Source organism: Gracilinanus agilis, chromosome 6 (assembly GCF_016433145.1).
Source record: "Gracilinanus agilis isolate LMUSP501 chromosome 6, AgileGrace, whole genome shotgun sequence".
In the NCBI taxonomy this organism is placed as follows: Eukaryota; Metazoa; Chordata; class Mammalia; order Didelphimorphia; family Didelphidae; genus Gracilinanus; species Gracilinanus agilis.
In genome coordinates this window covers 18,481,322-18,509,203 of record NC_058135.1, presented here as the reverse complement: position 1 = coordinate 18,509,203, position 27,882 = coordinate 18,481,322, and the positions used below count along the sequence as shown (strand labels likewise).

General features: G+C 47.3%; 1 protein-coding gene and 1 pseudogene across 1 annotated transcript in view; both read right to left on the bottom strand.

The window, feature by feature from the left end:
- Nucleotides 1–5,190: 5,190 nt before the first annotated feature.
- On the bottom strand, nucleotides 5,191–5,757 carry LOC123252165 (annotated as a pseudogene).
- A 4,056-nt stretch (nucleotides 5,758–9,813) lies between these two features.
- LOC123251829 (E3 ubiquitin-protein ligase Mdm2-like) overlaps nucleotides 9,814–27,882 on the bottom strand; it is a 30,389-nt gene continuing 12,320 nt past the window's right edge. The window contains 11 exon segments of the mRNA XM_044681145.1: nucleotides 9,814–10,136; nucleotides 10,481–10,559; nucleotides 12,275–12,397; nucleotides 16,274–16,437; nucleotides 19,308–19,398; nucleotides 20,826–20,974; nucleotides 21,315–21,405; nucleotides 22,951–22,952; nucleotides 23,180–23,347; nucleotides 23,937–24,015; nucleotides 25,843–26,006. Of these exon segments, the coding sequence (XP_044537080.1) occupies nucleotides 9,814–10,136; nucleotides 10,481–10,559; nucleotides 12,275–12,397; nucleotides 16,274–16,437; nucleotides 19,308–19,398; nucleotides 20,826–20,974; nucleotides 21,315–21,405; nucleotides 22,951–22,952; nucleotides 23,180–23,347; nucleotides 23,937–24,015; nucleotides 25,843–26,006 (1,433 nt within the window).

Here is a 27,882-nt window from a genome sequence, read left to right as displayed (position 1 = left end):
TTCTCTAGTGTGGGGAGGGAAAGAAGAAGATGCCTCTGAACTTCAATGTCAATAAAAAATAATTTTTTTAAAGCCAAAAAAAAAAAAGAATTAAAAAAGGAAACTCCAATGTGGATGGAGGAGTTTAGTTGTCCGAAGACAAAATGAGACCAGAGCTTGGGAAGGCTGGCCACCCATGATAAATACATCATGCTGAGGGCCAAGGCACTGGGGAATTGTTTTGAAGTTCTCCCCAAAAGGAAGAATGGCCCCAGTGAATACCCAGTCACAGGCTCAAAGGGCCTCATAATCACAGCCAGAGAGTCAGTCCCACAGTCAGTCATGCATAAGAACGGGGAGAGGGACAGAGATGGCCAAAAAAACAGGTGCAGATTTAGGGTCCTGGGTTGGTTTGCTTTTGTTGATGGTCATGGGATGACAGATCCAAGATTGGATGGGATTGCTCTATCTCAGGGGCTTCTGGGCCCCACACCCTGATTGTCCAGAAGGGGAAACTGAGGTGTGCAAGGAAGAGAATTACTTGTCCATAGACCAGACAGAAGGTCCATTGCAGGAAGGGGACGTTTGGAGGCAGAAAGGTTCAAAGAGACGCCCTTCATTTTATAGGTGAGGAGAGATGGAGCCCTCAGGAGAAGCCCAGGTCCAGAGTTACACAGGACTTCTGGCCCTAAAGACCCCCTGGGTACATGAGACCCTGGGGGTAAAGGTGGAAATAGATGTCCTCTGGAATCCAGCATTCTGCTGGTTCTTCCTCTCAAATATTAGGAAGCTGCGGAGGGAGGGTTGGGCACCTCTCCATCATAAAGAGATGCCACTGACTGCTCACAGAGTTCCCCAACCACACAGTCACACAGAGAGCCTCCGGGGTCACTAGGGAATGAGCACCCTGGGGCAGTGGTGGCGGAACACTTTCGTAGGCTTTTTCCCCCCCAGTCTGAAGCTCAGTTTCCTTATCTGTAAAACAGGAAAGGTAATACAAGGTATTACCCTCAACCTCAACCTCAACCCTCACAATCTAGACAGCACCCTCCCTGGAGAAACTGAGGCTCTGGGATCTAGATAGTACCCACTCTGGGGAGACTGAGCCTCACAGATGCCAGAGGATTTGCCTGGAGCTACACAGCCAGTGAAACTCCTAAGTAAGAGTCTGCCTTGGTCCTTCTCAGCCTCTTGAGTTCTTGGGTCTCTGAAGCTGGTTGACATTCTATCTACAAAGCCCATTGACTGCAGTAAAGCACCTTGGGAATGGCCCCTGGCTTCATTAATGACCCATTAGCTCCACCTAGGCCTGCTCTCCTCCTACCCCACCTGCTCCCTAGCCCCCTTTCACTCTGACCTGCACTCTCCTACAGGACCGGGGACCTGGGGGATGAGGCTCCTTCCCCACCAGGTCTGCCCCAGTCCAGGGCTTACGCATTTCCTGGGGAAGTGGCTTTTGTCCTAGGTCAGTGATGGGCAAACTTTTGAGCTTGGTGTGTCAAAATTCGCCAAAAAAAAACAAGCATAAGTTGGGTGGTGTGTCACTTTGAGAAAAAAAAAGCCATAATTTTGTGATATTTATAGTTTAAATAACAAATATGTGTAAATGTAATATATAACTGTATTTAATAAACCAAAATAGGTAAATTAATATAGGTAGAATTGGCATCTCTAGAGCACAGTGTCTACACTACACTACAACAAATGTTTCATCCTCGGCATGTGGTCCTGTGCTTCTCTGTATTTTCAATGGAAAATGGCTACGCGTGTCAGTGCTGACATAGTTTGCCATCACCGTCCTAGGTCCTGGCCCAGATGACCAGAGTCCATGGGTGTTAAGAAGAACCCATTTGACCCACAAGCGGCACACTGATTCTAGAGACCAGGCTGCTGTCCCAACCAGCCAGGGGTTCTCATCAGCACCCCAGACCCCTTACACAAGGCCCCCTTCCTAGGCCCTCTCTCCCCTCTGGCTAAGGTTTCCCCTTATAGAAAAGAGCTCCTCCAGGGCATATCTGTCTTTTTTAATCTTTGTATCCTCAAGTTCTATCCCTGCCTCACTCCCCAGAACAAGACTAGAATCAGCAGTTTTCAAGTAAGCCCAGAGAATTTCTTTGTAAGCGCAGAAGAGTGATGGGAATGGGAATGCTGAGTCCTTAGTCACTTTAAAAAATTTATTTTTTTTGTCACTTAAAACACACTTCCATATTGGTCATTTTGGTAAGAGCAAACTCATACATAACCAAAACCCCAAAATAAAACCATAAATGTGAAAGACGACTCCAACAATTCCTTCTCTGCAGGTGGATGGCCTTCCCCATCATAAGTCTTTCAGGATTGTCCCAGATCACTGCATTGCAGAGAGCAGCCAAGTCTTCACAGATAAGCATCATTCTGTATTGCTGTTATTGTGTCTCATGTTCTCCCCGTTCTGCTTATTTCCCTCTGCATCAGCTCCTGTAGATCTTTCCAGCTTCTTCTGAAATCATCTCGCTTATCACTTCTTATAGCACAAAAATATTCAATCACCAACATGTACTATAAATGGTTCAACCATTTCCCAATTGATGGATGCCACCACAAAAAGAGCTGCTATAAATATTTTTATACAGAAGGGTTTCCCCCCCACCCCTTTTTATAATCTCTTTGGGAAATAGACCCAGTGGTGGTATTACTGAATCAAAATGTTTTATAGTCCTTTGGGCATAATTTCAAATTGCTCTCCAGAATGGCTGGATGAGTTTACACTTCCACCAGCAATGCATTAGTGTCCCAATTTTACCACATCCCCTCTAACATTTATCACTTTCTTTACTACCCTATTCGCCAATCTGCTAGGTGTGAGGTGGCACCTCAGCATTGTTTTAATTTGCATTTCTCTAATCAAGTGGAATTTAGAACATTTTTTTCATATGATTATTGATGGCTTTGATTTCTTCATCTGCAAATTGCTTGTTCATATCCTTTGACCATTTGTTAATTGGGGAATGGCTTGTATTCTTGTAAATTTGACTTACTCCTCTATAAATTTGATACATTAGACCTTTATGAGAGAAATTTGTTATACATTTTCTCCTTATTTGTTGTTTCCCTTCTAATCCTGGTTACATTAGTTTTGTTTGTACAAAAGCTTTTTAATTTAATATAATCAAAATTATTCACTTTACATCTTATAATACTCTCTACCTCTTGTTTGGTCATAAATTCTTAAACTATTCTATGTTCCCCTAATTTAGTTATGGTATCATTCTTTATGTCTAAATCATATAACCATTTTGACCTTCCCTTGATATAGGGTGTGAGATGTTAGCCTATACCTTGCCTCTGCTATACTGTTTTCCAATTTTCCCAGCAGTTTTTATTAAAGAGTGAGTTCTTTTTCCAAAAGCTGGGATCTCTGGATTTATCCAACACGAGGTTGCTAAGGCCACTTACCCCTGTGTATTGTGAATCTGATCTGCTCCAGTGGTGTAGCCTTCCATTTCTTAGCCGGCCCCAGATTGTTTCGATGATTACTGCCTAGTATTAGTCTGACATCTGGTGCTACAAGGCCCCCTTCCTTCACATTTTTCTTTCCTAAGTTCCCTTGATATTCTTGACCTTTTGTTTTACCACATTAATTTTGTCATCATATTTTTCTAGTTCTATAAAATAATGATTTGGTAATTTGATTGGTATGGCACTGAATAATTAATTCAGGTAGAATTATATTAGCTCTGCCTACCCATGAGCAATTAATCTTTTTTCAGTTGTTTAGATCTGACTTTATTTGCGTGAAGTGTTTTATAATTGCATTCCTATAATTTCAGGTTTGTCTTGACAAGGTTTCCAGGTATTTTATGTCTAGGGTTATTTTAAATGGAATTTCCCTCTCTTGTTGCTGAACTTTGTTACTATTATATAGAAACGCCAATGATTTGTATGGATTTATTTTGTATCCTGCATCTTTGCTGAAGTTATTCATTATTTCAACTAGTTTTCCAGTGGATCCTCTAGGACCCTAGTCATTTAGAAAGGGCTCGGTAAGGCCTGTTCCCAGGCTTCCAGGTCTCCTAAGGGCTTCCTTCGCTGATGTGTAACATCTTACTTAGCCTGACCAAGGCCTGGGGAATCAGGTGTCATGACTCCCATTTCACACATGAGGAAACTGAGGTTCTGGGAGCCAGGGCTTCATAGGATTTCACTCTACCCACGGAAGTCAATCCTAGAGCCGGCCAACCCCCTACATCTTACGGCTAAGGACACTGAGGCCCACGGGCCCATAGCCAAAATACCCAAGCCCAGCTTGCTCTCCACCAGGCTACACGGCACTCCCATTATTCCAACCCCAAACAGAAGAGCCCCCCAAGAGACCACCAGCAACACACACACACTTACGAACAAACCAATAACCTTTATTTCGGTTCATCTCAGAACAAGGAAAACAGTGGCCTTTGAATCAGAGTAGGAGAGAAGCGCTTTTGAGGTGCATTCGTCCCCCCCAGGCAGGCAGCTCTGGCATTCTTACACTCTCACCTGAAACACGAGGGTCGGCCACCTGCACTTTTACCAGCACCCCCACGAGGGCCCAGAGAGCCCGCTAGGAGGCTCAGAGGGAGCCAACAGGCCCCCGTTGCTGACGAGGTCTAAAGGGAAAGGTGCAGGCGGCTGCTGGCCCAGGAAACGGCTCCATCCGAGGGACGGTCCTTGGGATGACGGGGAAGTCGAGGATGAGGGTCCACACAGACACAACTCAATAGGAGCAACACCTTGAGGTTGGGGGCGCCAAACGGGGGCCCCTTCCAAGCGGGGCTCCTCGCCAACACCTGAGACAAAGTCCTCCAGGCCACAGCCAGGGCTGCTGCCCCAGACAGCAAATCCACCAAGGCAGGGGCAGGAGGAGAATCGCTGGTGCCCGCCCTGGCTTCTAGGGTCAGGGTCTCTGTGAGGGGGCATGATTTTCTGGGAAAGGGAAAGTCCAAGAAAGAAAAGGGCCCCTTCGCAGCCCAGCCAGGAGGGGAGAGGAGACTGCTGAGGAGGACGGGACGATGGGGAAGAGACAGAGGCTGGGGAGGAGGCCGGGCGGGCATCTCCTCTGGGCTGGTCACCCGGAGTCATCCCGTCTCAAAGGGAAAAGTAAAAATCTGAAAAGCCTGGGTGGAGCAATGCTGAGGAGACCCAGCCAGGGGCTCCTGGGGAGACTGTGGGGAGGAGTCCGGCGTGGGCACTGCCTCACATGACCTGGCAAGCCTTGAACCCTCAGCCCCGCTCCAGCTCGGCGTCCCGGCAGCGCTGCAGCTCCTGGACGCTGAAGCGGCGAATCTCCCGCACCAGCTCCTCAAAGGCGAGCTCCACGCTGGGCCGGGTCTTGGCTGAGGTCTCCACGAAGGGAGCCCTGAAGCTCCTGGCTGCCCCCCGGCCCAGCTCCCGGCCCAGCAGGCCTTGTCGGTCTTGTGGGCCACCAGGTCCAGGGGAACGCGGTCGGTGTCTGATCCTGCGCAGCTGGTTGGTCCCGGAAGATGTTCACGTCCACAAAGGACTTGATGTCGTCCCTGGCAGAGACACAGAGGAAGCCCTGCCCGCGGCGCATGAACTCCTGGCGCTGGGACTGGCACTCCTTGTTGCCCGTGGTGTCCGGGATGTCCAGCTGGCAGGGCTCCCCGTCCACCACCGGCTGGGTGTAGTAGGAGTCTTCGATGGTGGGGTCATCGTCTGGGACAAAGCGGTTCTTGCCAGCTGGATGGTCAGGGCGCTCTTGCCCACTTTACAGCTGCCCATCACCACCAATTTGTACAGCATTGGGACTCAGCCCTTGGCTGGTCACCTGGGGGGGGGAGAACGGCCAAGGAAGGGTCTACGAGAGCGGGAGGGACCCCGGGGACCACCCTCACCTCCCTGGGATGCTCAGCACTGCCCTACCTCGGGGCTGAGCAGGACAAGGCCAATTTTGGCCTCTAAGGGGCAGCCCTTCGGATAGCCTCCGCTGAAGCAGCTTCAGAAGGTCAGAACCAATTGTTATTCATGCAACATCATCCTCCCCAGCTAGGGCAGTGCTGAGAGAGGCGCCAAGGCGGCCATTCTCTCTGCCCTTGGGCATCCTGACCAAAGAAACAGGCCCTTGATGCCCATTGGTTGGGGACTTCCGGGCTACTCTATCTGAGACAAGAGATCCCGAAACCTTGGCTGACTAGCCAGTTTCTTGGGGGGACCTCACCCCTCAAAGGCTCCCTTTTTCAGCCCAAGGCTAGGATCCCCAAGAGCCAAGGGCCATCTTGGGCTCCGGTGTGCTGCCCTGGGTGCCCATGGATCCTGGCTTTGTGTTAGCCCTTAGCATCCTTTCCCTGGGGAGAAGGCCTCGAGGCTCAGCAATGCCCCTTTCTCCTTATTTCCGGAAGAACTTCCCCAGCTGGAGGGCAGCTCCCAGGAACCCCACGGGCTTCAGGGCCTTTCCCTTTAGAGACTCTTCTCCAAGTGGCCCCAGGCCTCTCGCACTCCCCGTTAATGTGATCCAAGATGGATCAAAGGAGACTAGGGGCCCACGGAGCCGCGGGGCATTTCCCTCCGAAGCGCATGCTCCCTCTGCCTCTACTTACCCTTTCTGAAATGCAGATGGGACTGGGCCAGAACGTTCACCAGCAGCCATTGGAAGTCGCGGCCAATGGTCAAAGGGCTCAGGGACAAGAGGGTAGCCTGGAGGGTGGGCTAAGCCCCTCCAGCCCCAGCCCGTAGAGTTCGAGGGTGCTAAAGCCCGCCCCCGCGACCCAGCCTCCCAGGAAGCCTGCCCCCTCACGTAGCCCCGCCCCAGCCTCCAGGAGGTGCCCCATGGAGCCACGCGGAGGGCAGGGCTAGGTGGGGGCTGCTGCGGGTGGCCTGGGGGCTGGGGGAGGGGAATGGAATGTATCTGCCCCCAGATGCGTATGCATGGCGGGAACGTTGGAACGTCGTCGTGTATCCGCAGGGGCTGGCATCGGGAGGCCGCTACAATGTAGCCAGTGGCGTAGGCGGGAACGGTAGGAAGCAAAGCCTGGATCCCGGGGCGCCTCCGAAGTAGGGTCCCGCCGTGCTCATCGTGCTAACCCCCTACACCCGCCTCGCGAGCCCCTGATCTTAAGCGCTGGGCATCCCCGGGGGGGGGGCACGTGGGAGGGCCTCTGGGCCTGGGCACCCGTCCTCGTTGGTCCGGGCTGGGGGGAGGGAGGCTGAAGGGCCACTTAATCACTCCCATACTCTAGCAGCCCGGAATTAGGGGTGGGGCGGCGGAGCCCGCGGGATCGGGAGCAAATCACTGCAGGGCGGTAGGAGACAGGCCGCACCACCCACCCGAAGGATGGCAGCTGGAGGGACCCGGGGGTGTGGAGGTTAGAGGGCGCGAGCCGAAGAGCTGCCTCCGATAGGGCAGGATGTTAGGAGGTGCTTCCAAATTATCCGGATTAGGCAGAGAATCCTGAGGAAGTGTTTGCAAACACCCCAAACCTGCCCACAGACTCGTTATCAGTGAGCTGCAGATCTTATTACGGGACCAGAAGAGCGCAGGGCCAGGCACCTCGGGAATGCCCCTCCTTCCCGACCCCTTCTTCCTTTCTCTCTCCAGGGACACTGCCACTTGGGCCCACATCTACCCCGTCAAAGAAAGGCGGGGCCTAGCCTCGAGGAGCTTCCGATTTATTAGGGGCTGAGCCGGGAAGGAGAGGGAGGGGCCACAGGGAGGGTACCAGACTGCCCCATCTCCCCCAACCTGGTCCTGTGGAGTCCGAGGGGAGAATAGAGGTATCCCGGCCCCTGGCTGCGTCCCCTACGGAAAGGCCGGCATGGGGAGAAGCTCTTCCAGCGGGAGGGGGGAAGGAAGCCTAGAAGGGGGTGCCAACTAAGGCTTGGGTAACGGCTTATTTGCGGAGGGGCATCTCCTTCCCGGGGGGTGAAACCATCCAGACAGCATCTACCAAGAGTGGAATAAGAAGGGCAGGGCTAGGCGGGTATTGAGACCGCTGAGCAGGAAGGCTGCAGGGGCTGCAGCCCATAGGATGGCGGCGTCTGGGGCCCCGGCCTCAGGCGGGAAAGGGGACGGGTAAGAAGCAGGAAGGACCTTTTTAACCGCCCCCTCTGAAAGCCACAGCTGGAGTCTTCTGGGAGAGATGTTGGAGCTTAGAAAGCATCCAGACTTTGGAGCTCTTAGTGGCGGCTGCAGGGCGGCCAGAACGTGAAAGGGAACAAGAACCTTCCTTGCGCAGTAGGGGATGTGGGCGGGGCCCTGGGGGGGGGGTCTATCCCTCAGCCGCGCTGTGTTCTGCCCCAGGACATTTCAGGATGGGCTGCCAAGAGGCAGAGGACAACCACCTCGCTCCAGGTTCTCCTGGCCCCAAGGGCCTCAGAAGTGTGTCCTGAGCTGGTTGTTGAAGTAATGGAGGTGCTGCAGTTGGAGAGGCACCTTAGTCTCTCCTCTCATTTGAAAGGTGCCCAAAGGAAACAGCAGATATGAAGGGGGAAGATGGCATAGTAGGGGAGATAAAGGGCTTGGCGTTCAGTCAGCCATGGGGGAAGTGAGTTGGTCCAATGCCCTAGAAGACAGAAGGTCCCGGGTTCAAATGTGGTCTCAGGCACTTCCTGGCTGTGACCCTGAGCAAGTCCCTTAACCCCGTTTGCCTAGCCCTTCCTTGCTCTTCTGTAAGAGTTAAGAAAAACCAACCAGTTGCAACAAAAATAAAAGTAGTCAGTGCCCACAAGTGAACAAGATTTCCACTTGCTGTTTCACCAGCAGGTCTGGAGGCCCCTCTTGGCTGCAGGATGGGAAGCCTTCCTGACAGGGAGAAGCAGCTGGGCTCCCCGGTGCTGCGGGTGGGGTTAGATGATGGCCACGCAGAGGGGAGAAAGAGGGTGACGGGATGAGGAGCCCCTTCCTCACTCCTCTGGGGCCTTCCCTCAACTGTCCCCCCAAACCCTGCCATGGCAGGATTCCCGCAGGGCTTGGGACACTGGCACAGGCTGCACCCCATCCTCCAGGAATGGATGTTTTTGCTCCCTGCTGCTCTGCACCTGAGCTCGTTAGGTCAACATGCTGGTGATGAGGGGGATGACAACTCCTCAGACAGGGTGGGCTGCTCCCCGACTAATACACACTAGCCGGCCGGACCTCCAAGGGCGAATGCCACCTTCCCCAAGGCTTGGAGGCTGGAGGGAGGTCATTTTGAAAGCCTCCCCATTCGAGGAAGCCACCCTTTTGGGCTATTGATCTAAAGCTGGAGACCCATTTGTCTGCTCCATACCAGAGGTGTTGGGGCAACACCATAAGGCGTCAGGTTTTCCTGTGCCAAGAACACAGGATGCTTTGAGCAACATTAGTCCCAAGATTCCCAGCAAAGTACACAAAAGCAGGAAGTCTCATGAACTGCTAAGGACGTTTATTATCTGTAGTAGTTACAGCACGATTCTGGCGCCTCTCTCCCCCCAACCCAATCCCCCCACCACCACCACCACCAAAATCGGGCCTTCCCATATTAGGAGAGGCAGCAATCATTAACAAGAGAACTAGGATAACTGATCCACAATCCACACCAACAGCCCAGTGAGATGGGTTTGGGAGCTGCCTAAAGAACTCGGAATCCTGCCTAGTATTAAGAGAATGCACGTCAGAGGCTGGATTTGAACCCGGGGAATTCCATCTACTACATAATGCTACCCCAAAAATGTGTGCCAGGTAAAAACCAGGTACAAACACAGCAGCCAGAAATTCTCTCTTAAGGAAAAGGAAAATTCTCTCCAAATAAGTAAATTATCTAAAGGACTTTGTTTTGGGGGGAAAGGTGCCTAGCAGAGTGTCTGCACCCAAGATGACTGCCCCTAGGTGTGGGGTGGGTATACCTAAGACAGGTAAACAAGCACCGTCAGATGGATGGGCTGGCGACACACCGGGCAGGGCTTGTCTCGGCGCTGTAGCCTCCTGGCACACGTGTAGCAGGTCACAAGATGCCCTGTGATGCCATGCACTATGCAGCCGTTCTTGGGGTGGCTCAGACAGATGATACAGGGCTCTGTGATGCTCAGACTGCTTGAGGGGGCTCGCCAAGAAGAAGAGTGAGAATCTCCCAGGCCGCTCCAATAGTTGGACATTGCACTGACAGCTCGGGGATTACTCTCCCTGACCTGGGGGGGTTGAGAATAGCTCCCCTGCACTGGTTTTCCACCTGGAATGAGAGAAAAGGCAGCTAAGCTGACTGGAGTAAAGGAGGACCGCCTGTTCCAGGGGATGTCAGAGGGGGCTTGCTCACCCACCGCCTCCTTCTCTTAAGCCCAGGGCTTTAGTGGCAAGAATTATGACCCCAAAAGGTGCCCACTTCATTACCAGACTGTGTTAGGGAAGAAGCTCACTGGATCTGGGAACAGATTTTGTTATATTGTGAGAAGGGAGGTTGGGTCAGGATGCCAAGCTGCAGAAGCAGCTCCATTCCTAGGGCAGACTGCCTTTATCACCCCATGGCTATTGCCTGCCTGAAATGTCAGAGCTACCTCCACGGCCTAGGCACATCACCTGTGGGATCATGGGCAGTGCTGGGTTGTGGCAGCAGGGGAGGCGTCCCCTTCTCCTGCACAGCAAGCTTCTGAGAGCCCTGCAAAAAAATGAGGAACTAGTTAAGACAGGTTAGGCGCACCAAGGCATTCACCCTAGGCCAAAGACTGACTTACTGGTCTGGGGTCCACTGGGCCTTACTTGAAAAATCTACCCAACATGGGGCAGCCAGGCCAGGAGCTGGGAGGACTTGGGTTCAAATTTAGCCTCATCATTTCCTAGCTGAGTGACCCTGGGCAAGTCACGCAATCCCCAATGCCTAGCCTTTGCCCCTCTGTACTACTAAGACAGAAGGTAAGGATTTAAAAGAAAAAGGGAGGAAAAATCTATCCAACATTCAACAGCTAAGGGCTTCTCTGGAAAGCTCACATCATGAATGGTATTCTTGCTTCCCTGTGGAGAGAATTCTACTCTGGAATCAAAATGCCAGCTGTTAGCAGTAGAAAAATGTGGAGGGAGGGAAGAATCCTTCTTCACTCCATTTCCTGGCTGCCCTGTCCCATAGTTGGGGATTCGGGGCACTGGCACCCAGAGTGGCAGACACAATCTATTAGTAGCCATACACCTTTTTATAAAATTAAAGCCAAGTCACGGAGGGCCACCAGCCAGCCTCTCTCTTGGGCTAAGGGGGCTTGCCAGAGCCTAAGTCCCATTCCACTGGCTCTGTGTGTCCTGTGCCCTGCAGGGAGGCTTTGGAAGAGGACCTCATTGGAGCTCCCTCATTCAAAATTTTGATCGAGTTTGCTTGGAGTGCTTGTTTGGCGGTGGGCTGGGTGGGAGAGGCCGGCACAAACCGGTTCCCCTCTCAACTTTCCCATTTCAGCCAATAGGGCCTACAACCAGCGCATCATGTGCTCCCAACCCGTCCTTTGAAACAAAGCCTCTAATAATGACTTGTGCTCCTGCTGCCAACTTTGTAGCTCCTTTACATCTGGGCTCATGGGCCAAGTCCCCGAGTGAGCACCACAGCCTTCTCCATTTCCCTGGCCCTGGCCACCACATCCGGTCAGTCATCCTCCAGGCATGGGCTCTGCCTCTTGTGGGGATGCACCCTTACGGTGTGATGGTGTGTCTCCAGCCCTCGTACGGCCAGTAGCTACAGCTACATTTTATACCGTTTAAGTCTGGCTGCAGAGCTCCTGCACACAGCGTGCTACATCCTGGGATGCTTAGAGGGAAGTCACTGCCATCTCTGCCCTCCTGTGTTTGGTGTGCCCATGCTGAGACCACAAAGGAGCACACCAGGCCTCCTGGCAACACGTAAAACTGAAGCGTTCATGGAAACTATTACGAGGGGGGAAAAAAATCAAGAAAGGCTTCCTGGAGGAGAAAGAGCATCTGTCTGCTCTGGGCTTTAAAGGATGGGTAAGAAATCAAGAAAGAAAAGAGGGAGAAGATGGTGAAACTCAGAAACATCAAGGGAAAGGTGTGGAGGTCATCCTGTAAGCCAGGTTAACTGGAAGAAAGTACATGGGTGGTGTGATGTCTGCCACAAGCATACAATATTCTGGGCAGCCCTTCTGGGGTGGCAAAGAACTGGACACAAAGCAAACGGCTGCCTCTTATCTTTGAAGAGGGAGGTCATGTCACTAATGACCAGTCTGCCTCCCAGGAGTCTGTACTAAAAGGCCATCCACCCAAGGGCACCTCTGCCAAGGCTCACACCACCTTCCAGGGGGAGTGACAACTACAGATTCCATTTCCCACAATGCTCTTGCCCTGGACCATCCCAAATCAGAAGGCGCAAGTGCTCACCTGCAGGGCCAAGGCTGGGCCCAGCTCCTCCCCTTCTTCATTGGGGCTGTAATCCTCAGATTCCATAGACTCTACTTCATACTCCACACTGAACTGGTCTGAAATAGCATCAGCTGAGTTGTCCTAAAAAGGGAAAAAAGGAAGTGAGCCCTGGAAGCCCCAGCCTAGCCAGAAGCCATCTTATCAAGTTCCCCGGCTCTAGGTTCAGAAACCATCCCTGCCTCTCCAGGGCCTACAGGCTAGAACCAAACTGGTCCTGGTGGGTCTGGCCAAGCTCCTGTTTCCATCTCTGCGCCTCTGCAAGTCACCTTCCCCCCCCCAGAGGGTGTTCATCTCTTACCTCTGTAACCCAGTGCCCCAGGGACACTGCCCCCTCTACCTCCATTGGCCTGATCTGATTCCCGATGGAGTGATTACAAGATGCCCAGCTCAACAGCTATTGTTATTTGGCGCCAAGGGAGGCCATCGCCCTCAGCCCCCTCAGAGCTGCTGCCAGTGGGGGGGAGAGGCCCAGGTGAGACACAGCTGCTCCCACCGTCCTGGGCTCCGCCAGGCTGCCCTCATGGGTGGCTCCTTAAATCCCAGCCCCTCAACGAGGCAGATGCCTCCTGGCCTGATCCCGAGTCCTCCAGTAAGTAAGGGTGAGCAACCATGATGGAGAAGACCAAGGAGTCTCCGAGGGATTGGCTCCTGCTCACAGATGAGCCATCAAGAGATGGCCTGGAGCCCAGAACACTTTACATATTACACACACACAACCCTGATGACATTTTAACCCTTACGGTCTGTGATACTAAGAATCGCTTCATAGGAAGAAGGTAAGGTATACCTAGGGTTAAGGAACTTGCCTAGGGTCACTCAGGTAGATAGATGTCTTTAGGCCACATTTGAACCCAGGGCTCCAAGTCTCAAGGAAAAAATTGTCCCCCTTCCCCTCCTTCAAAGCCAAAAATCACATGAAAAAAGTTATAGTAAGAATTTGAAGGGAAAAAAATCTGGGATAACTTCTGAAGTATAGCAAAGAAAGTTATATGTTATTTGTTTTCTAAACTTCTTGCAGGATTAGCCCAGGGAGAATGAAAAGAAAGGAGATGGAAGCAAAGGTCAACAAAGATGCAAGTCCTTTAGAAAAGGGCTCTTGACCCAAGGCTCCTTGTAGTGAAGTCCTCTCTTGGAACCTGATGCTCTAGGGGCAGGCAACTGCTTCATGGATTTTCGCTAACTAGAAAGACTTGCTGGAGTAGAAGCAAGATTAGCCAGCCTCTCATTTGAGGTTCAGTTCCAAAGTGTAGAGAATTATTTATTAAAGAGTTCATTAGGAAATAGAGTTTAGTAGCATAAGTTATTGATGGATGCATAAGAGTTATAAGTTAGGTTTCTTTAAAATCTGAATGGAATCTCAGATGGATTTATGGGTAAGAGAATTTTCCCAGAGTGCTTTGAGAGTTACCCAACTGACTTTCACTCTTTGGGCTGACTTTGTTTTGAAAGGAGGTCCTAGAGGAGCTGCTCTGAGAGATTGTGAAGGGAAAGAAGATGATTTTTGCAGATCAGATTTTGGGTAGTTAGAGTAAGAATTATTAGCTTAGGAACTTATATAAGAATTTTTTTCTTTTTACTGTCCCTTTCGTTAGTTTTTTTACCTATACTAAAAATATATATATTTTATGCAACTAGCTGAGCCAGAATTCTTAGGCTGTTCTGAGAAGCCATTTTTCTCAAATGGTCACACCAACAGCCTGTCCACACAGGACAAATGTGTTCGTATTACTGTACCATACCAACAATCAATAAGGGTTAGAAAACCCTCATAACAAAAGGAAGCAACTTTCAGAGAGCAGGGTGGCCAGAAGAGGTCTGCCCTTAGCCTCACCCCAAGCTGGGATGGGTCTGCTCCAGCCAGGCCATGCTGGGAGCTCCTAGGCTCTGCAGTCTCTTTACAGACTGTGAAAGATGGCATTGTAAGGCCTTTCAAGTCCCAAGTTGGATGATTTGCTGTAGTTACAAAGAACAAGTTTATCCCTGAAATCCTCTCCTCTCATCTGGGGCACAGCCAGGTCCCAGGGTTGAGAATAATCTGCTTGTATACAGCAGGGCCGCCAGACCAGGTGAGGTTCTTCCCCAAGATCTCTTGGGGATACCTGTTTCTGTTTTGTCACAAGGAGACCCCAGATACACTAGCAACAATCACAAAACCCCCTTATCTGAACTATGAGAAGGGGACAAGACAAGGACCTTCCTGTGTTTCAGGCCTCTGATGCCGCCAAACAATCGGAGAAGTCTCTGCTTCTGCTGGATGTACCAGCAAGGACCCCAGGAGATCCAGTCATGCTACACAAATGCTGCTTGCTAGTATTCTTATAGGAATGTCAAACCATAGAGATCCTCATTCTGTTTCTGGGCTGTGTTTAGTGGGTCTGGCTGGCAGAGTAGGGAGGGACACATTCTGAAGTGGGGGCCTAAGGCAAGTCACTCAGGTCCTCAGAGTGCAGAAAATTCCATATGAGCTGCACAGCAGAGGATGCTTATCTGCCTGCATCCTCAGAGGGCAACCTTTCTCCTGGGGGTTAAACCAATGAGACTGATTTTATGTTCAGACTAATGGGAGCTCTCCAAAGAGAGCTGAGGGTAATCCCATCATCCTCTGTTGTGGTCAGCTGCCACTGGGGCTCTTGCATCAACGTCTAGGGAGGCCATTTGAAAGGGAAGAGCAACTGGCCAAAATCCAACCTGTCAAGTGTGACCAGGATGAGGAGGGTCCTCTCCTTCATTACAGGACAGGTAAAAGGACCAAGGAAAGTTTGGTAGGAGCCTAGAGAGGAACATATCAAAGAGACTGAAAAGTCCTCACATAGACAAAAGGCCATCTGGTGAAAGGATCTCATTTGCTTTGCTTGGCCACCAAAACATAGAACAAGCAGCAGAGGACCAGATTCTGGTTCAGCAGATGAAAATAAATACCTCTTAACAGTGAGAGATGAATGAGGGCCCTTAATGCAATGCTTTTATTCCTGGGGATTTCTGGGAAATGAATAAATTGAAGGAGGGGACCCTGAAGGTGTTTTTCATGTCCATGACGCCCTCCTTGCTTAATGTCATAGAAAATATATCATCAAGGTTCCCCTATACTAGTTAGGTAGGTAGCTGAAGAGACAACAAATGCTGAAAACTCTGCTCCCTTCAAAGAGAAAGAAGAAAGGCCTCCAGCAGTTTCAAAAATGGGATGAATTAGAAATCTGAGACAAGAATCATTCAGCATCTCTCCCAAGACCTAAGCAGTGTCCAAAATTCATTAGGGGATTCATGAAATGTCTGTTGCCTTGGCGTTGTGGATCAATAGCTTAACAAAAATTGCAGTCAACCCTCATTAAAAACATTTTTAACCTCGATGAGACCCCTATACTCAAGACTATAACTGCTCCAGAGAAGATTCTTTGTTTCAAGTGTATTTAACATCCATTTTATACCCCAATGTCGTTGCCCCTCTACTCATCCCCACCACTGGCCACTGCTTCACTGTAGGGGAAACCCAACCTTCAAATTTAGAACAAAATTTCCAAGCTTCTTCTGTGTCCTGGATCCCACTGTGGCTTGGAAAAGCCCTGGCCAATCAGGCTTCTTTCACCTCCCTCCTGGCTTTGTGTGAGGATCCCAATTTGGCTGCCATGTCCTGGGCAGGTACCTTCTTCCCCATAACCTCCTTGTTCTTTAGCTCCTTTCATGGATAGTTAGGTCCATCAGTGTGGCAACTCAATTCAGTCTGGTGAAGACCATATGGACCTTTTCTCAAAACTATAGTAGTATGCATGAAATAAAATCCACAGATCAGGAGAGGAAACCCCATTATCTGAAACCCTAATTGGAAAAATAAAAAAAAACAGATTGTTCTCAGCCTGAAATTGAAGGAGCCACTGGTCTAGGAGCAGCTGTTGCTTATCCCTTTATCCCTGCCTCTCCCTGGTTTAACAGTCTAATTTACTTGGACAGAACAGGGATTACCGGACTTGAAGGGGTCGTGATCACAGAGGGATGGCCACTGCTTTGTACAGAGGCTACGTCACTGCGTACTGAGCATTCGCCAACCGAATGAGAGATGCTGCTCTCACTCTCTGATTTCTCAAGGTTTCCCGATTGTTCATAAGGCAACTTGTCCACATCCTCGTCTTTGAACAAAAAGAAAATTAGAGTTAATTCAAAGCAATTGCCAATGACTTGGGAAAGGTGAATCCATTTCTACTAATCTTTTACTGTTGCCAAAACCTTTGCGGTATTGACCTGGGGACTAAGAAATTTAAGTGACATGCAAACAGTGATCAAAAAGAAAAAATAGCTGACCTAGCCAGAACCTTTCTAGATGAAACCACAGTCATCTCTCACATTATCCCTTCAAGACCTCGGTCATTCTCAATCATCACTTATTCAATTTCTTTTCCCTTCTTCTTTAGAATCCTGAATGTTTGACATCAAAGCTCAAGCTGATTTCTGGGAAAGCAACTTTTTCTGTCTAAAAGTAAGTAACTACTCTCCGATCCCAAACATTTCCTGGAAAAGCAGCTTTTAGATTGAAGTTCTTCAGCCCAGAAACCAACATAGGCAAGTTCTATGAAAAAGAGCCAGGCTGACCACCAGTGAAGAGGCTAAGATAAAACACTCCATGCTGAAATGCAGAAGGAACACATAAGATGAACTGATGCAGAACAATACAGGAAGGACACTGTACACAATAACAGCAATACTGGATGATGATCAACTGTGAAAACTTGGCCACTCTCAGCAATGGAACAGATCTGGAACAATCCTGAGGGACTTCTGACAAAGAATGCTATCCACCTGCAGAGAAAGAACTGCTGGAGTTGGATGGATGCAGATCAAAGCAGACTATCTTTCACATCAGAGTATTTATGGTTTCATTTGGGGTGTTTATTTTTGTTTGAGTGTGCTCTTATAATAATGACTAATATGGAAGTGTTTCACATAATAAAAACTAAAGAAAATAGCATGTTAGAGCTTGTCTCATTTTCTTTTTAAAAAAAAGATGCTTTTCTGATCATTTCTTTGCTAGTTGGCACCACCAGCTGACTGGTAACATATAACCCATGGCACAGGCAGAGTGGATGACAGATTTTAAAGATAGCAGGGAGAAGGAATAGTACTTTGTCTGTGAGATTACTGGCCCCCACAAAAGGTCAGATGGTTTAAAATGATGGCAGAACACCAGTCCCCTGTGAACAGTGGAAAGGAGGCCAAGACAACACCTTCCTCCCCCTGGCCTGAGCTCTTCACCAAGCATGTTAGGTGGTCAAAACAATGAGGATATATCTAATTAGTCTGGATAAGAAGTCAATACCCCATATCTGAAATGAACCAATGCTGCTGCCCACTTCCTCCTGGAGAGATGAGCTGGGAGAGCTTTAGGAAGCCATCCCAGTAGCAGCACATCAAGGACATAAAACTCTGGTTGCTAAAAAGAATAGAAGACTATCACTTAAGAGAGTACTGTACTGGAAATACCTGGACACCATTTACCATTCTGCCTAATGGAGTTTTGTAGGGTTTTTGACCTATTTGTCACAAATAAAGATGAAACACTTTGCAATTCCATTAACAAAAACTGGCTGGTGCCATGGAAAAATATCAATCTGCAAGACACATTCAGACAAAACCATTTGCATAATGGTTTTGAAAAATGACTAAGCCAAGGCAATTAGGCAATGTTCAGATGTTTTGGAAGATTCCTCCTATTTGGATAAGGCCATCTAAATAAACCCCATCCACCTCTATCTTGTGGTGTCCCAAAACCTTACTTAAGTTCTTGATCCAAGATCTGGGGACCAGGTTTTGTTCAATATCCTGATAAATGTATTTCAAGACAATTCGGTTTGCTTTTCCTAACATGACTCAAGAGAAGGGGTCCAGAGGCTTCATCATGTTACCAGATTTCCAGGACACAACCAAAAGAATTCTTAGGCTAATCCAAGATTTTCCAAGACAACACATAAGTCCTTACGATATCCTACCCTAAACAATCTCTTCCTTGGTGACTCCCCACACCAGGCCCTTCCACTAGGTCCAGAAGGTCTCAGACTAGAAGCGGCAAGGGGAAAGTTGCTTTCATCAATGTCAACAGAAAAGCCATTTCCAATACTGAGATCATTTCATCTCCTGAGCATTCAATAGCTATTTTCTTGGCTCAATTGGAATCTTGGCTTTTGTGCCCAACTCCCTCAAATGAGATAAGGTCCTGTCCCAGACAGATCTTTGGCCACAATGATTTGGAAAGGATTGATAAAGCAGCTGGCATGACCTGAGACATCAACAGAGAGAAAAACCATCACTTTGGCACCCAAGACAATGGAAAGCATTTCCAGCCAGTCTCTCAGGAAACCTCCTGAGCCAGTAATACTTACATTGACCTGAGAGGTATTCAAAGGGACATGGTGACACGACCACCTGACCACTTGTTTAGGCAAAACAGTAGACACCACTAATGAATGATGAAATTTTAAAATTCCACCTTGATGTCTGGCTGCTTTTGAATTATGGATACATTTCACACACGTCATTCCTCAGTCCTAAGGTAGCCCATGTGCCTGGCATCTAAATAAGGGCACATCAGTCTGGAGGTTAGCCTTTGATGGGTGATATCAGAAGAGGCTGGTGCTCCCTGCACTATCAAGAGGAAACCTATATGTAGACACTTTGCATCTGACCTAGTCTCAGCATTTCCAGCTTTTTCCTTTCTGAATCCAAAAATACTCCTATTAAATGAGATGTTAAATGTGCTGGGAACCAATTTGGGGATGTCCCACAGTAAAATGCAATGGTAGTGGCAAACTGAAAGGAATTAGAATATATAAATGTCAAGCATACTGGCATGTGTTATATGAAACTGGCATCATATGAAAAAGTTATACATTACAAGAAAAGTGAAAAGAATTCTGAGATCTAGCCACCAAAAGCTCCTTCTCAGCAATGACCCATATCAATCATGTGCCAAAGATTCCCATTCAGGTAAGTATCAGGGGACGGGTACCTGTTTCACTTGAGGGTCTTCTTGAAGAGGAGGAGAGTTCGGTGCCCACACTGGGGGATGGATGCTCTTCCCATGGTTCTTGTTCTGACTCCTGAGCACAAACAAAATAACCAGTAAGACTGAAGTCCATCAGTCAACTACAGGTGCCCTTTAGTGGTCCAACTCCTTCCCACATCCAAGAAACCAAAGTAAAATACCTTTCCAAAAAAGGACATTACCCTGACTTCTTATTTTACAGAGAGATTTTAGTAAGAACTTTGAAACAGGATTTCCGAGCCTAAAGTTTGTAAGACACTTAAAAATAAAAGGAAATGATTAAGATGGAAAGCAGACATTCCAATCCTACCAAAAGCTGGGAGATGGCAGTCTCTTAAAGGCACAAGAGGACAGGCTAGTTCTCTAGCCCCTCCCACCTATGTAAGACTCCTGAAGGAAGATGGATAGTGAACATGATTGAATGAATGACCTTAAGGCAGCATAGAGTGACTTACTGAGAAAAGGGACTTTGAGCACCAAAGAATGTTAGAATCTAAGGGTTTTGTGTTAGAACTAGAAGAGCCAGGACATACTGCAGCCAAGGAGAGTTTGACACCTGGAAGTGGCTGAAGTTGGAAAGGAAACTAAGCCCAATACCTGTAGCTACTCACTAAAGAATAAAAGCCTAGGATTCCAGAGTCACAGGGAAGCTGGGCCCTGCAAAGCCCAGTGTGATCAGCAACCTGCTATCATGACCAGTGTACAGTTGAGACACTGTCTCCTAGGAAGAACAAGGTCCACTGAACCCCAAAAGGCTTTGGGAGAAAATCGACCTCAGAAAGAGCCAGCCTGGTTAAGCAGCAGGGATATCTTCCATTCAGGGAATTCAGGGAAAGCCTCTAGAGACAAGATATCAACAGCCCAGCTCACATTCCAACATTCAGTGGCCAGGATTCTGTGTTCCATAAGCCTCACTATCATAATCAGCTAATTAGGGGAATACCTTGGGCTAGTATTTAGGGGGATGGCCACTCATGGGGTTAAATCTCTTGGAAACAAGGAAGTTTCCCGTGTGCAACCAAACTGCCCAGCTCCCACTGCTGGTAGCATTCTGTTTATAACCAGATAATCTTCAAAGACTAATCGGGTAATGTTCTCTGTATGAGATGCAGAGTCAGCATGAATTCTCCGCAATCACTTGCCCATTACTTTTTTTTTTTTTAAACCCTTAACTTCGGTGTATTGTCTCATAGGTAGAAGAGTGGTAAGGGTGGGCAATGGGGGTCAAGTGACTTGCCCAGGGTCACACAGCTGGGAAGTGGCTGAGGCCGGGTTTGAACCTAGGACCTCCTGTCTCTAGGCCTGACTCACTCCACTGAGCTACCCAGCTGCCCTCCCATTACTTTTTAAGGATGGATTTTATGACTATGATGGCTTCATCTGAAGAGGACGTCATACTCTGGAGTATAGAAGCTCCTGCTTCCTGTCCTCTGCTCCTGACTGACTAAAGCCCCTATTCTGTTGGAGCATTACAAGGATTACCTGACTTGAAAAGAGGGCCACTGCAGGAGAGCCACTGCTCTGTTCAGAGATTCTGTCGCTGTGTGCAGAGTACTCTCCACCTGGCTGAGACAGGCTGCTCTCCGTTTTCTCAACTGACTGTCCACGAGGTATCTCCTCCACACTGCCTTCTTTGAACATAAAGAAAAATGCCGTTAATTCAGGTGACCGCAACAACCTAAAATGGTGGGTTCATCTTTTGGGGATTTTTAGTTTCCCCAAAATTTTGACTTTGGAGGCCTGGGTTAGACTAAAAGAAATTTAGCAGCCCCCATGCTTAGCAACTAAAGAAGTGCATGCTTGTTGGGGGCTTTGCACCTGCCTTTCGGGAAGCTTCCAAGCCCCTTGGAAGAGTTTGGTGATCCCTGCACTACTGAGTGGACTGCTGTGTGTGGACATTCCCTGTATGACCTGCTTCTCAGGGGCAGACTAAGCAGAAGGTTCCCCATTCAGAAGTGTCTCAGTAGATACCTGTTTCACTTGGTCTCCCTTCAGATGAGGTAAATGGTCTGGTACCCGCATTGGGGAATAAATGCTTGGCCCACGGGTCTTGCGCTGACTCCTGAGCACAGGATACATACAAAGAAACAAGGTTAAAAAATGCCAGTCAAATCTCCCAAAGGTATCCAACTCCTTTCTATGCTCACAAATATCACAGTCAAATAGAACATCACCAGTAATTACTCCCCAATTTATGTGGTTATCTGATTTCACTGATTGATCCAGGTGGGGCTGCTGAATATTCTTGGCCATTTTCTCCTTCCAGGCCCAAAACACTAGAGGAAAAAACGAATCCTTGCTGGCCTTAGTTTATGCCATTAATCCCTAGGTAGGAGGCCCCTTGGAAAAAGTGCTGGATCTAAAACACGGAAGACCTGAGTTCAAACAATTTCAGATATTTTTGAGCTGTGTAAACATGGGTATGTCACAATCTTTTTGTCTCAGTTTCTTTTGACTATAAAATGGGGATGCTTCACAGCACCTATATTCCAGGGTTATTATTAGGATAAAATGTGATATCTATAAAGCACTAAAAACGATGCCTGACGCATAGGCACTTAATGATAAGCATTTGTTATCTTCCTCCGTCATAAAACCTTCTAGAGTTTGTTCTTTGCAGTATGGTTAGAACATGGGGAACTAGGTTCAATTTTATAGGAACCTTGGGCCTGGGTTCAAAGGTCCAACCAGAGGGATCCTCAGTTTTAATAGAGCAATGGGGGGTGGGAGTGGGATGTAGGTATCCTTAAACCAGGTTCTGAGTCTTAAGGGACCAAGGGAAGAAAATAACAAAACCCAAAAGTTAACAGAAACCCAAGTTATGAGAATTCTCTAGTGTTGGTGATGAAAGTCCTAAGCCAAAGAAATCATACATCTTTTAAATTAGGCTCCATTGTGACAAAAATCATGTAATATTGATAGCACTGCCCACAGAATCCCAAGTAGTAGTTTCAGGTCCTGCTTGTAACACCAACACACATACGTCTTGGTTCCCAGGACAATTCCCTGACCACAAGCTACACAAACCAGGCTGCTCATCTTATCTACTTCCATCCATTGAGAGGGTGCTTCTCTACTGGGGGCCCTGACAATGAAATCATACATTCATGACAAAGGGAGCTTCCTGAGAAAAAGGATGATAAGCCCATCATCCTCTGCCTCTGGCAGCTGCCAATGGGGTCTTATATCCAGGATGTCAGAGAAGGAATGGTGAGGGTCAAAATCCAACCGGGAGAGCGTGACCAGGATAGGGAAGGACCTCCCCATTCCAGAACTGAGGAATTTAGGTGAGAGCCTAAAGAGGAACACACTAAAAAAAAAAGGATCCCATCTGCTTTACTTGGCCACCAAAAGAGCAGAATAAGGGCTAGTGGCGAATGTGGCAGTCAGATTTTGATTCAGGATAAGGAAGCAATTTCCTTAATCATAAATCAGGTATTTTCAATACTTCACCCTCTTCTACCCTACTACTTTTTAAAAAGGGCATTTAAAAAATCTGGCTATTTAATTTAATGGGGAAGATTTTTAGCAGCAATTTTACAACAGGGTTCATGAAACTTTTTAAAATCAAAAACTTCTCTGGCACTCTGGGGAAGCTCATAATAACCTCTTCTCAGAATTGTGGTTTTAAATGCATAAAATGATGTAAGATTAAAATACAATTTTAAAGTAGTCTCCATATCAAGACATTAGAATTAAGACTACTGGTTTAGAAACTCACAACCGGGCTCTGGGCCCCACCCCCCACGCTGAATCTTCTACCTTCTTTCCCCTTACATAAAGATCTCAGCTAAATAAATTTAAAACAAAGGTCCTCATACCCCCTTCCTCCCTACCCTTAGGAATTACCTTATTTGAAGGGAAGACCATTGTATGACAGCTACTGCTTTCTCCAGGGCCTACGCTATTGAATATACCACATCCACTGAAGGAGAAGGAAATGCTGCTGTCCGATTTCTTCCGTTTTTTCAGTTCTCCATAAGGTGATTCATTCAAACTGTATTCTTTGTGTGAAAAGAAATTTGAGTTAACTGATAAATGACAACTTAGAAAATATAAATTGTTTTTTACTTAAGTCTCAATGTCTTTGTTCTAGTTTAAATTTCTGCGTACACTTTATAACAAATCTGAGGTAGCCCACGTGCCTGGCATCTAAACAAGGGCCCGTCAGTCTGGAGGCTAGCCTCTGCTGGGTGACTCCCTGCACTATCAAGTGGAAACCTACACGTAGACGCTTTGCATCTGACCTCTTCTCAGCATTTCCAGCCATTTCCTTTCTGAATCCAGAAATACTTGTACCAAATGAGACGTTTAAATGTGCTAGGAACCAATTTTAGGGTGTTCCATAGTAAAATGCAATGGCAGTAACATGGTGCGTAGCAAACCGAAAGGAATAAGAGTAACTCAAGTGTCGAGAATAATGGCATCTGCTATGTGAATCATATGAAAAAGCCACACATTAGAAGAATTCAGAGATCTAACCACCAAAAGCCCCTTCCCAGCAATGATCACTCATCGATCACATCAGAGTTAATCCTAGGGGCAGAATGAAGCCAATGATTCCCATTCAGGTAAGTCTCAGGGGATGGGTACCTGTTTCACTTGAGGGTCTTCTTGCAGAGGGGAATCCAGAGCCCACACTGGGGCACGGATGCTCTTCTTGTTCTGACTCCTGAGCACAAACAAAATAATCAGTAAGCTGAAGCCCATCAGTCAGCTACAGGTGTCCTTTAGGGGGTCCAACTCCTTCCCACATCCAAGAACATCACAACCAAATGTGAAAGTTTTGGGCTTGCCCAGTATTTACCCCCTAATTTGTGTGGATAGCTGATCTCATTGATTGCCTTACCTTTTGTCCTGTCTTTCCTCTCCCCACTCTAGAGGTAGGCAAGATTCTGGCCCACTTCACCCTGTACCATTAATCCCTTATATTACAGTTGGATATAAGGACTGAGAAGCAAGTTTAACTCAATGGAAACATTGGACCTAGGTTCCAATGGTCCAAAGAGGAGGCTTTTTATTTTTAGCCTTTTAATGGGGAAAGGAAGGTCCATGGTCCCCTAGAGCAGGCTCCAAGTCCAAAGGGACCAAGTGAAGAAAATAACGAAAACCAAATACCTAAGTTACAAGAAATGTTGGTGATGGGAGGTCTTACGCCAATAAAATCACACATCTTTTAAATTAGGGTCCACTGTGACAGACTGTCATAATGGATCATGTTATAGGCAGAGACTAAACCTTATGACTAGGGATTCTGTGGGCAACACACACAGGCACTGGATCCCAGGACAAGTCGCTGAAGCCCTTAGGCTTCCAGACAATTCCCAGACTATGTAGTTCTGGCTGCTTGTCTGTCTACATCCATAGAGGTGGGGTGGATGGGTGGTTGGTGTTATGTCAACGAGATTCTATGTTCAGATGAAGGGGAACCTCCATAAAAAAGGGGATGGCAACCCCATCATCCTCTGTCTCTGGGGGTCTTTTATTTAGGTCTTGAGAGGCTTTCTGAGGAAAGTGATCAGCCAAAATCCACTCCCACCCCCACCCTGGGGGTGGTGTGTGATCAGGATGGGGAGGGTCCTCTCCTTTTCAGGACTGAGGAAAGTTTGGTGGAAGCCTAGAGAAGAACCCACCAAAAAAGGATTGCACGGTTGTCACACATATGAAGGGCCATCTGGTGGAAGAGGGATCCCATTTTCTTTGCTTGGCCACCAAAAGAGATTAAGGGTTTGTAAGTGCCACCAGGCAAATGTTGGTTCAGCATAAGGAAGCCAACACTATTATTACACTCATCCATCTATATACTACTCTTTTTAAAAGGGCAATTTTCTTTATTTCACTCTGTATCAGTTCACAGAGATCTTTCCCGCTCTTTCTGAAATCCTCCTGTTCATCATTCCTTACAGCACAATAGTATGCCATCACCATCATATGCTACATTTTGTTCAGCCATTCCCCAGTCGAGGGACATCCCTTTAGTTTCCAATTCTTTGCCACAACAAAGAGAGAAATTATAAATTTTTGTATAAGTAGAGTTCTCCCTTTTCTTGATCTCTTTGATCCTGGATACCACTACTAGGCTAGATCTGTATCCCAAAGGGTATGCATTGTTTTATAGCTCTTTGGGCATAATTCTGAATTGTAAAAGGGCAGTTTTAAAATATGGCTATTTCATTTAATGGGGAGAGTTAAATACTAACTTCACAACAGGGTTCATGAAACTTCTTTAAATTAAAAATTTCCCTTTGGCAATCTGGTAAATGGCCCAAAGATCACTTCTGAGAATTACAGCTTTAGATGCATAAAATTTGTAGGATTAAATAATGCAACTTTAATGTAATCCATTTACCAAAGTAACAAATTCCCAGACCTCAGGTGAAGAAACCCTGGTTTAGAAACTTACTTTCATCCTTTTGGAAAAAAAAAAAATCTCTCCTCCCTTCTTCCCCTCTCTCACTGTCTTCACAGTGTCCATCTCTTTGAATCAAATAATGATTACCAGAGTTGAAGTGATGAACCCTGGACGCCTCCGACTGCTTTCTCCAGGCTCTCCAGGCCATATGCCACTGAGCATACCACAACCACTCAATGGCAAAGAAAGGCTGCTCTCTGACTTCTGCTGGCTTCTTGGCTGTCCACAAGGCAACTCTTCCACATTATCTTCTTTACAATAAAAAAAAATATTAATTCATACAATTGCAACAACCTCCATGTGGGATCATTCATAGTCACCAAAATAGTGTTGTTAGACGTGTGGGGACTAAAAGAAAGATAACGGTGACTGCAAACAATGACTGGAAAGAGAAAAACAGCTGCCTAGAACACCTCTAGATGAGACTGTAAGCAGCCATCCCCTCTCCCATCCCCCAATGACCTCTGCAGACTTAACTCTTCCTAAAACCATCCTTTAGTAAATTCTTTGGGTTATCATTGATTAAATTCAGTTCCCCTAAAAAGTCTTAAAATGTTTGCTTTTCTGGAAAGTACGTTGAACTTTTGCAATTTTTGTCATTAGCACCTGAATTGTGAGGGGAAAAACAAAAAACAAAACCCCAAACATGCCCCTAAGTGGTTTATTCAGAAAGTTACTTTAAAAAGTTTGAGTGTCTTCAGTACCCAAATTTTTCAGCAACTCAAAACCAAAAATGAGGAGAACTTCCCACAACATTCAGTTTTGAACCCATCTGTCCACAACATAGATATACCGACAACGGACTCATCCTGCTCAAAATAGACAGAAAATTCATCTGAAAGAATATTGATTGTGAAATCCAAGAAACATCCCAACAAATTAAAGAGCATAGTGGAGTTGCTTGCTAAGAATGAAGATGGAGGAATAAGGATAGCTCCACTCCCCCATCCCTCCACACAAAAAATAAACAAATCATCTCAAAACAAAGGAAATCTAGAGGAACATGTCTCACTGGGGTAAGGAGAGATTGGCCTAGGCAGCACAGCATATGTGAGAATCTGCAGAACCGGGGACCGCCCAACATGCCACAACCCCACCAGAATGCGCCTAAGCCCTACAAACTCTCCTGTGGCAGCAGAGTGCCTGAGGTGGCAGAGCCCAGGCCACTGGCAGGGGTAAGGAAACAGCAAAGCAGGGGCTTGTCCATGAAACAACCAGGGGACTGGCAGCATGAGATGCTGGGACCAAACAGCTGCAATCCCCTCTCTGGAGCCAGCCAGCAGGAGCACCTCCTTGACAGACATACCATGAGGAACAAAGGCAGTTGAGCTTATCTCAAGTACCAGATAAGGATACTCATTAAACTTGGAGCAATGCACCCTCTACTACAGGAGGAGAACTTCAATGGATAAACTAATTGGGGGGAGGGAGGGAAGGAGAACTAGATAGATGAACAAAAGACAAAAAAACAACCAACCTTTACTTTAGAAAGTTACTTTAACAAAGACCAAAATATGAACTCAGAAGGACAATATGCGACTCTCCCCCAAAGTGTGAAAGGATATCAGACCCCAAAAGAGCCCCTGGAATAACTTAACTTAAAATTCTTTTATTTAATTTAGAATATTTTTCTATGGTTACATGATTCATGGTCTTTCCCTCCCCTCCTTCCATAGCCAACAGGCAATTCCTCCATATTATTGATATTTGTACTAGGGTGATCGTTTAAGAGTCTACATCCTCAATCATATCCTCCCATTGACTCATGTGATCAAGCAGTTGTTTTTCTTATGTGTTTCTACTCCCATAGTTCTTTCTCTGGATGTGGATAGCTTTCTTTCTCGTAAGTCCCTCAGAATTGTCCTGGGTCATTGCGTTGCTGCTAGTACAAAAGTCCATTACATTCGATTTTACCACAGTGTATCAGTCTCTGTACAATGTTCTTCCGGCTCTGCTCTTTTCACTCTGCATCAGTTCCTGGAGGTCTTTCCAGTTCACATGGAATTCCTCCAGTTTATTATTCCTTTGAGCACAATAGTATTCCATCACCAGCATATACCACAATTTGTTTAGTCATTCCCCAATCGATGGACACCTCCTCATTTTCCAATTTTTTTCCGCCACAAA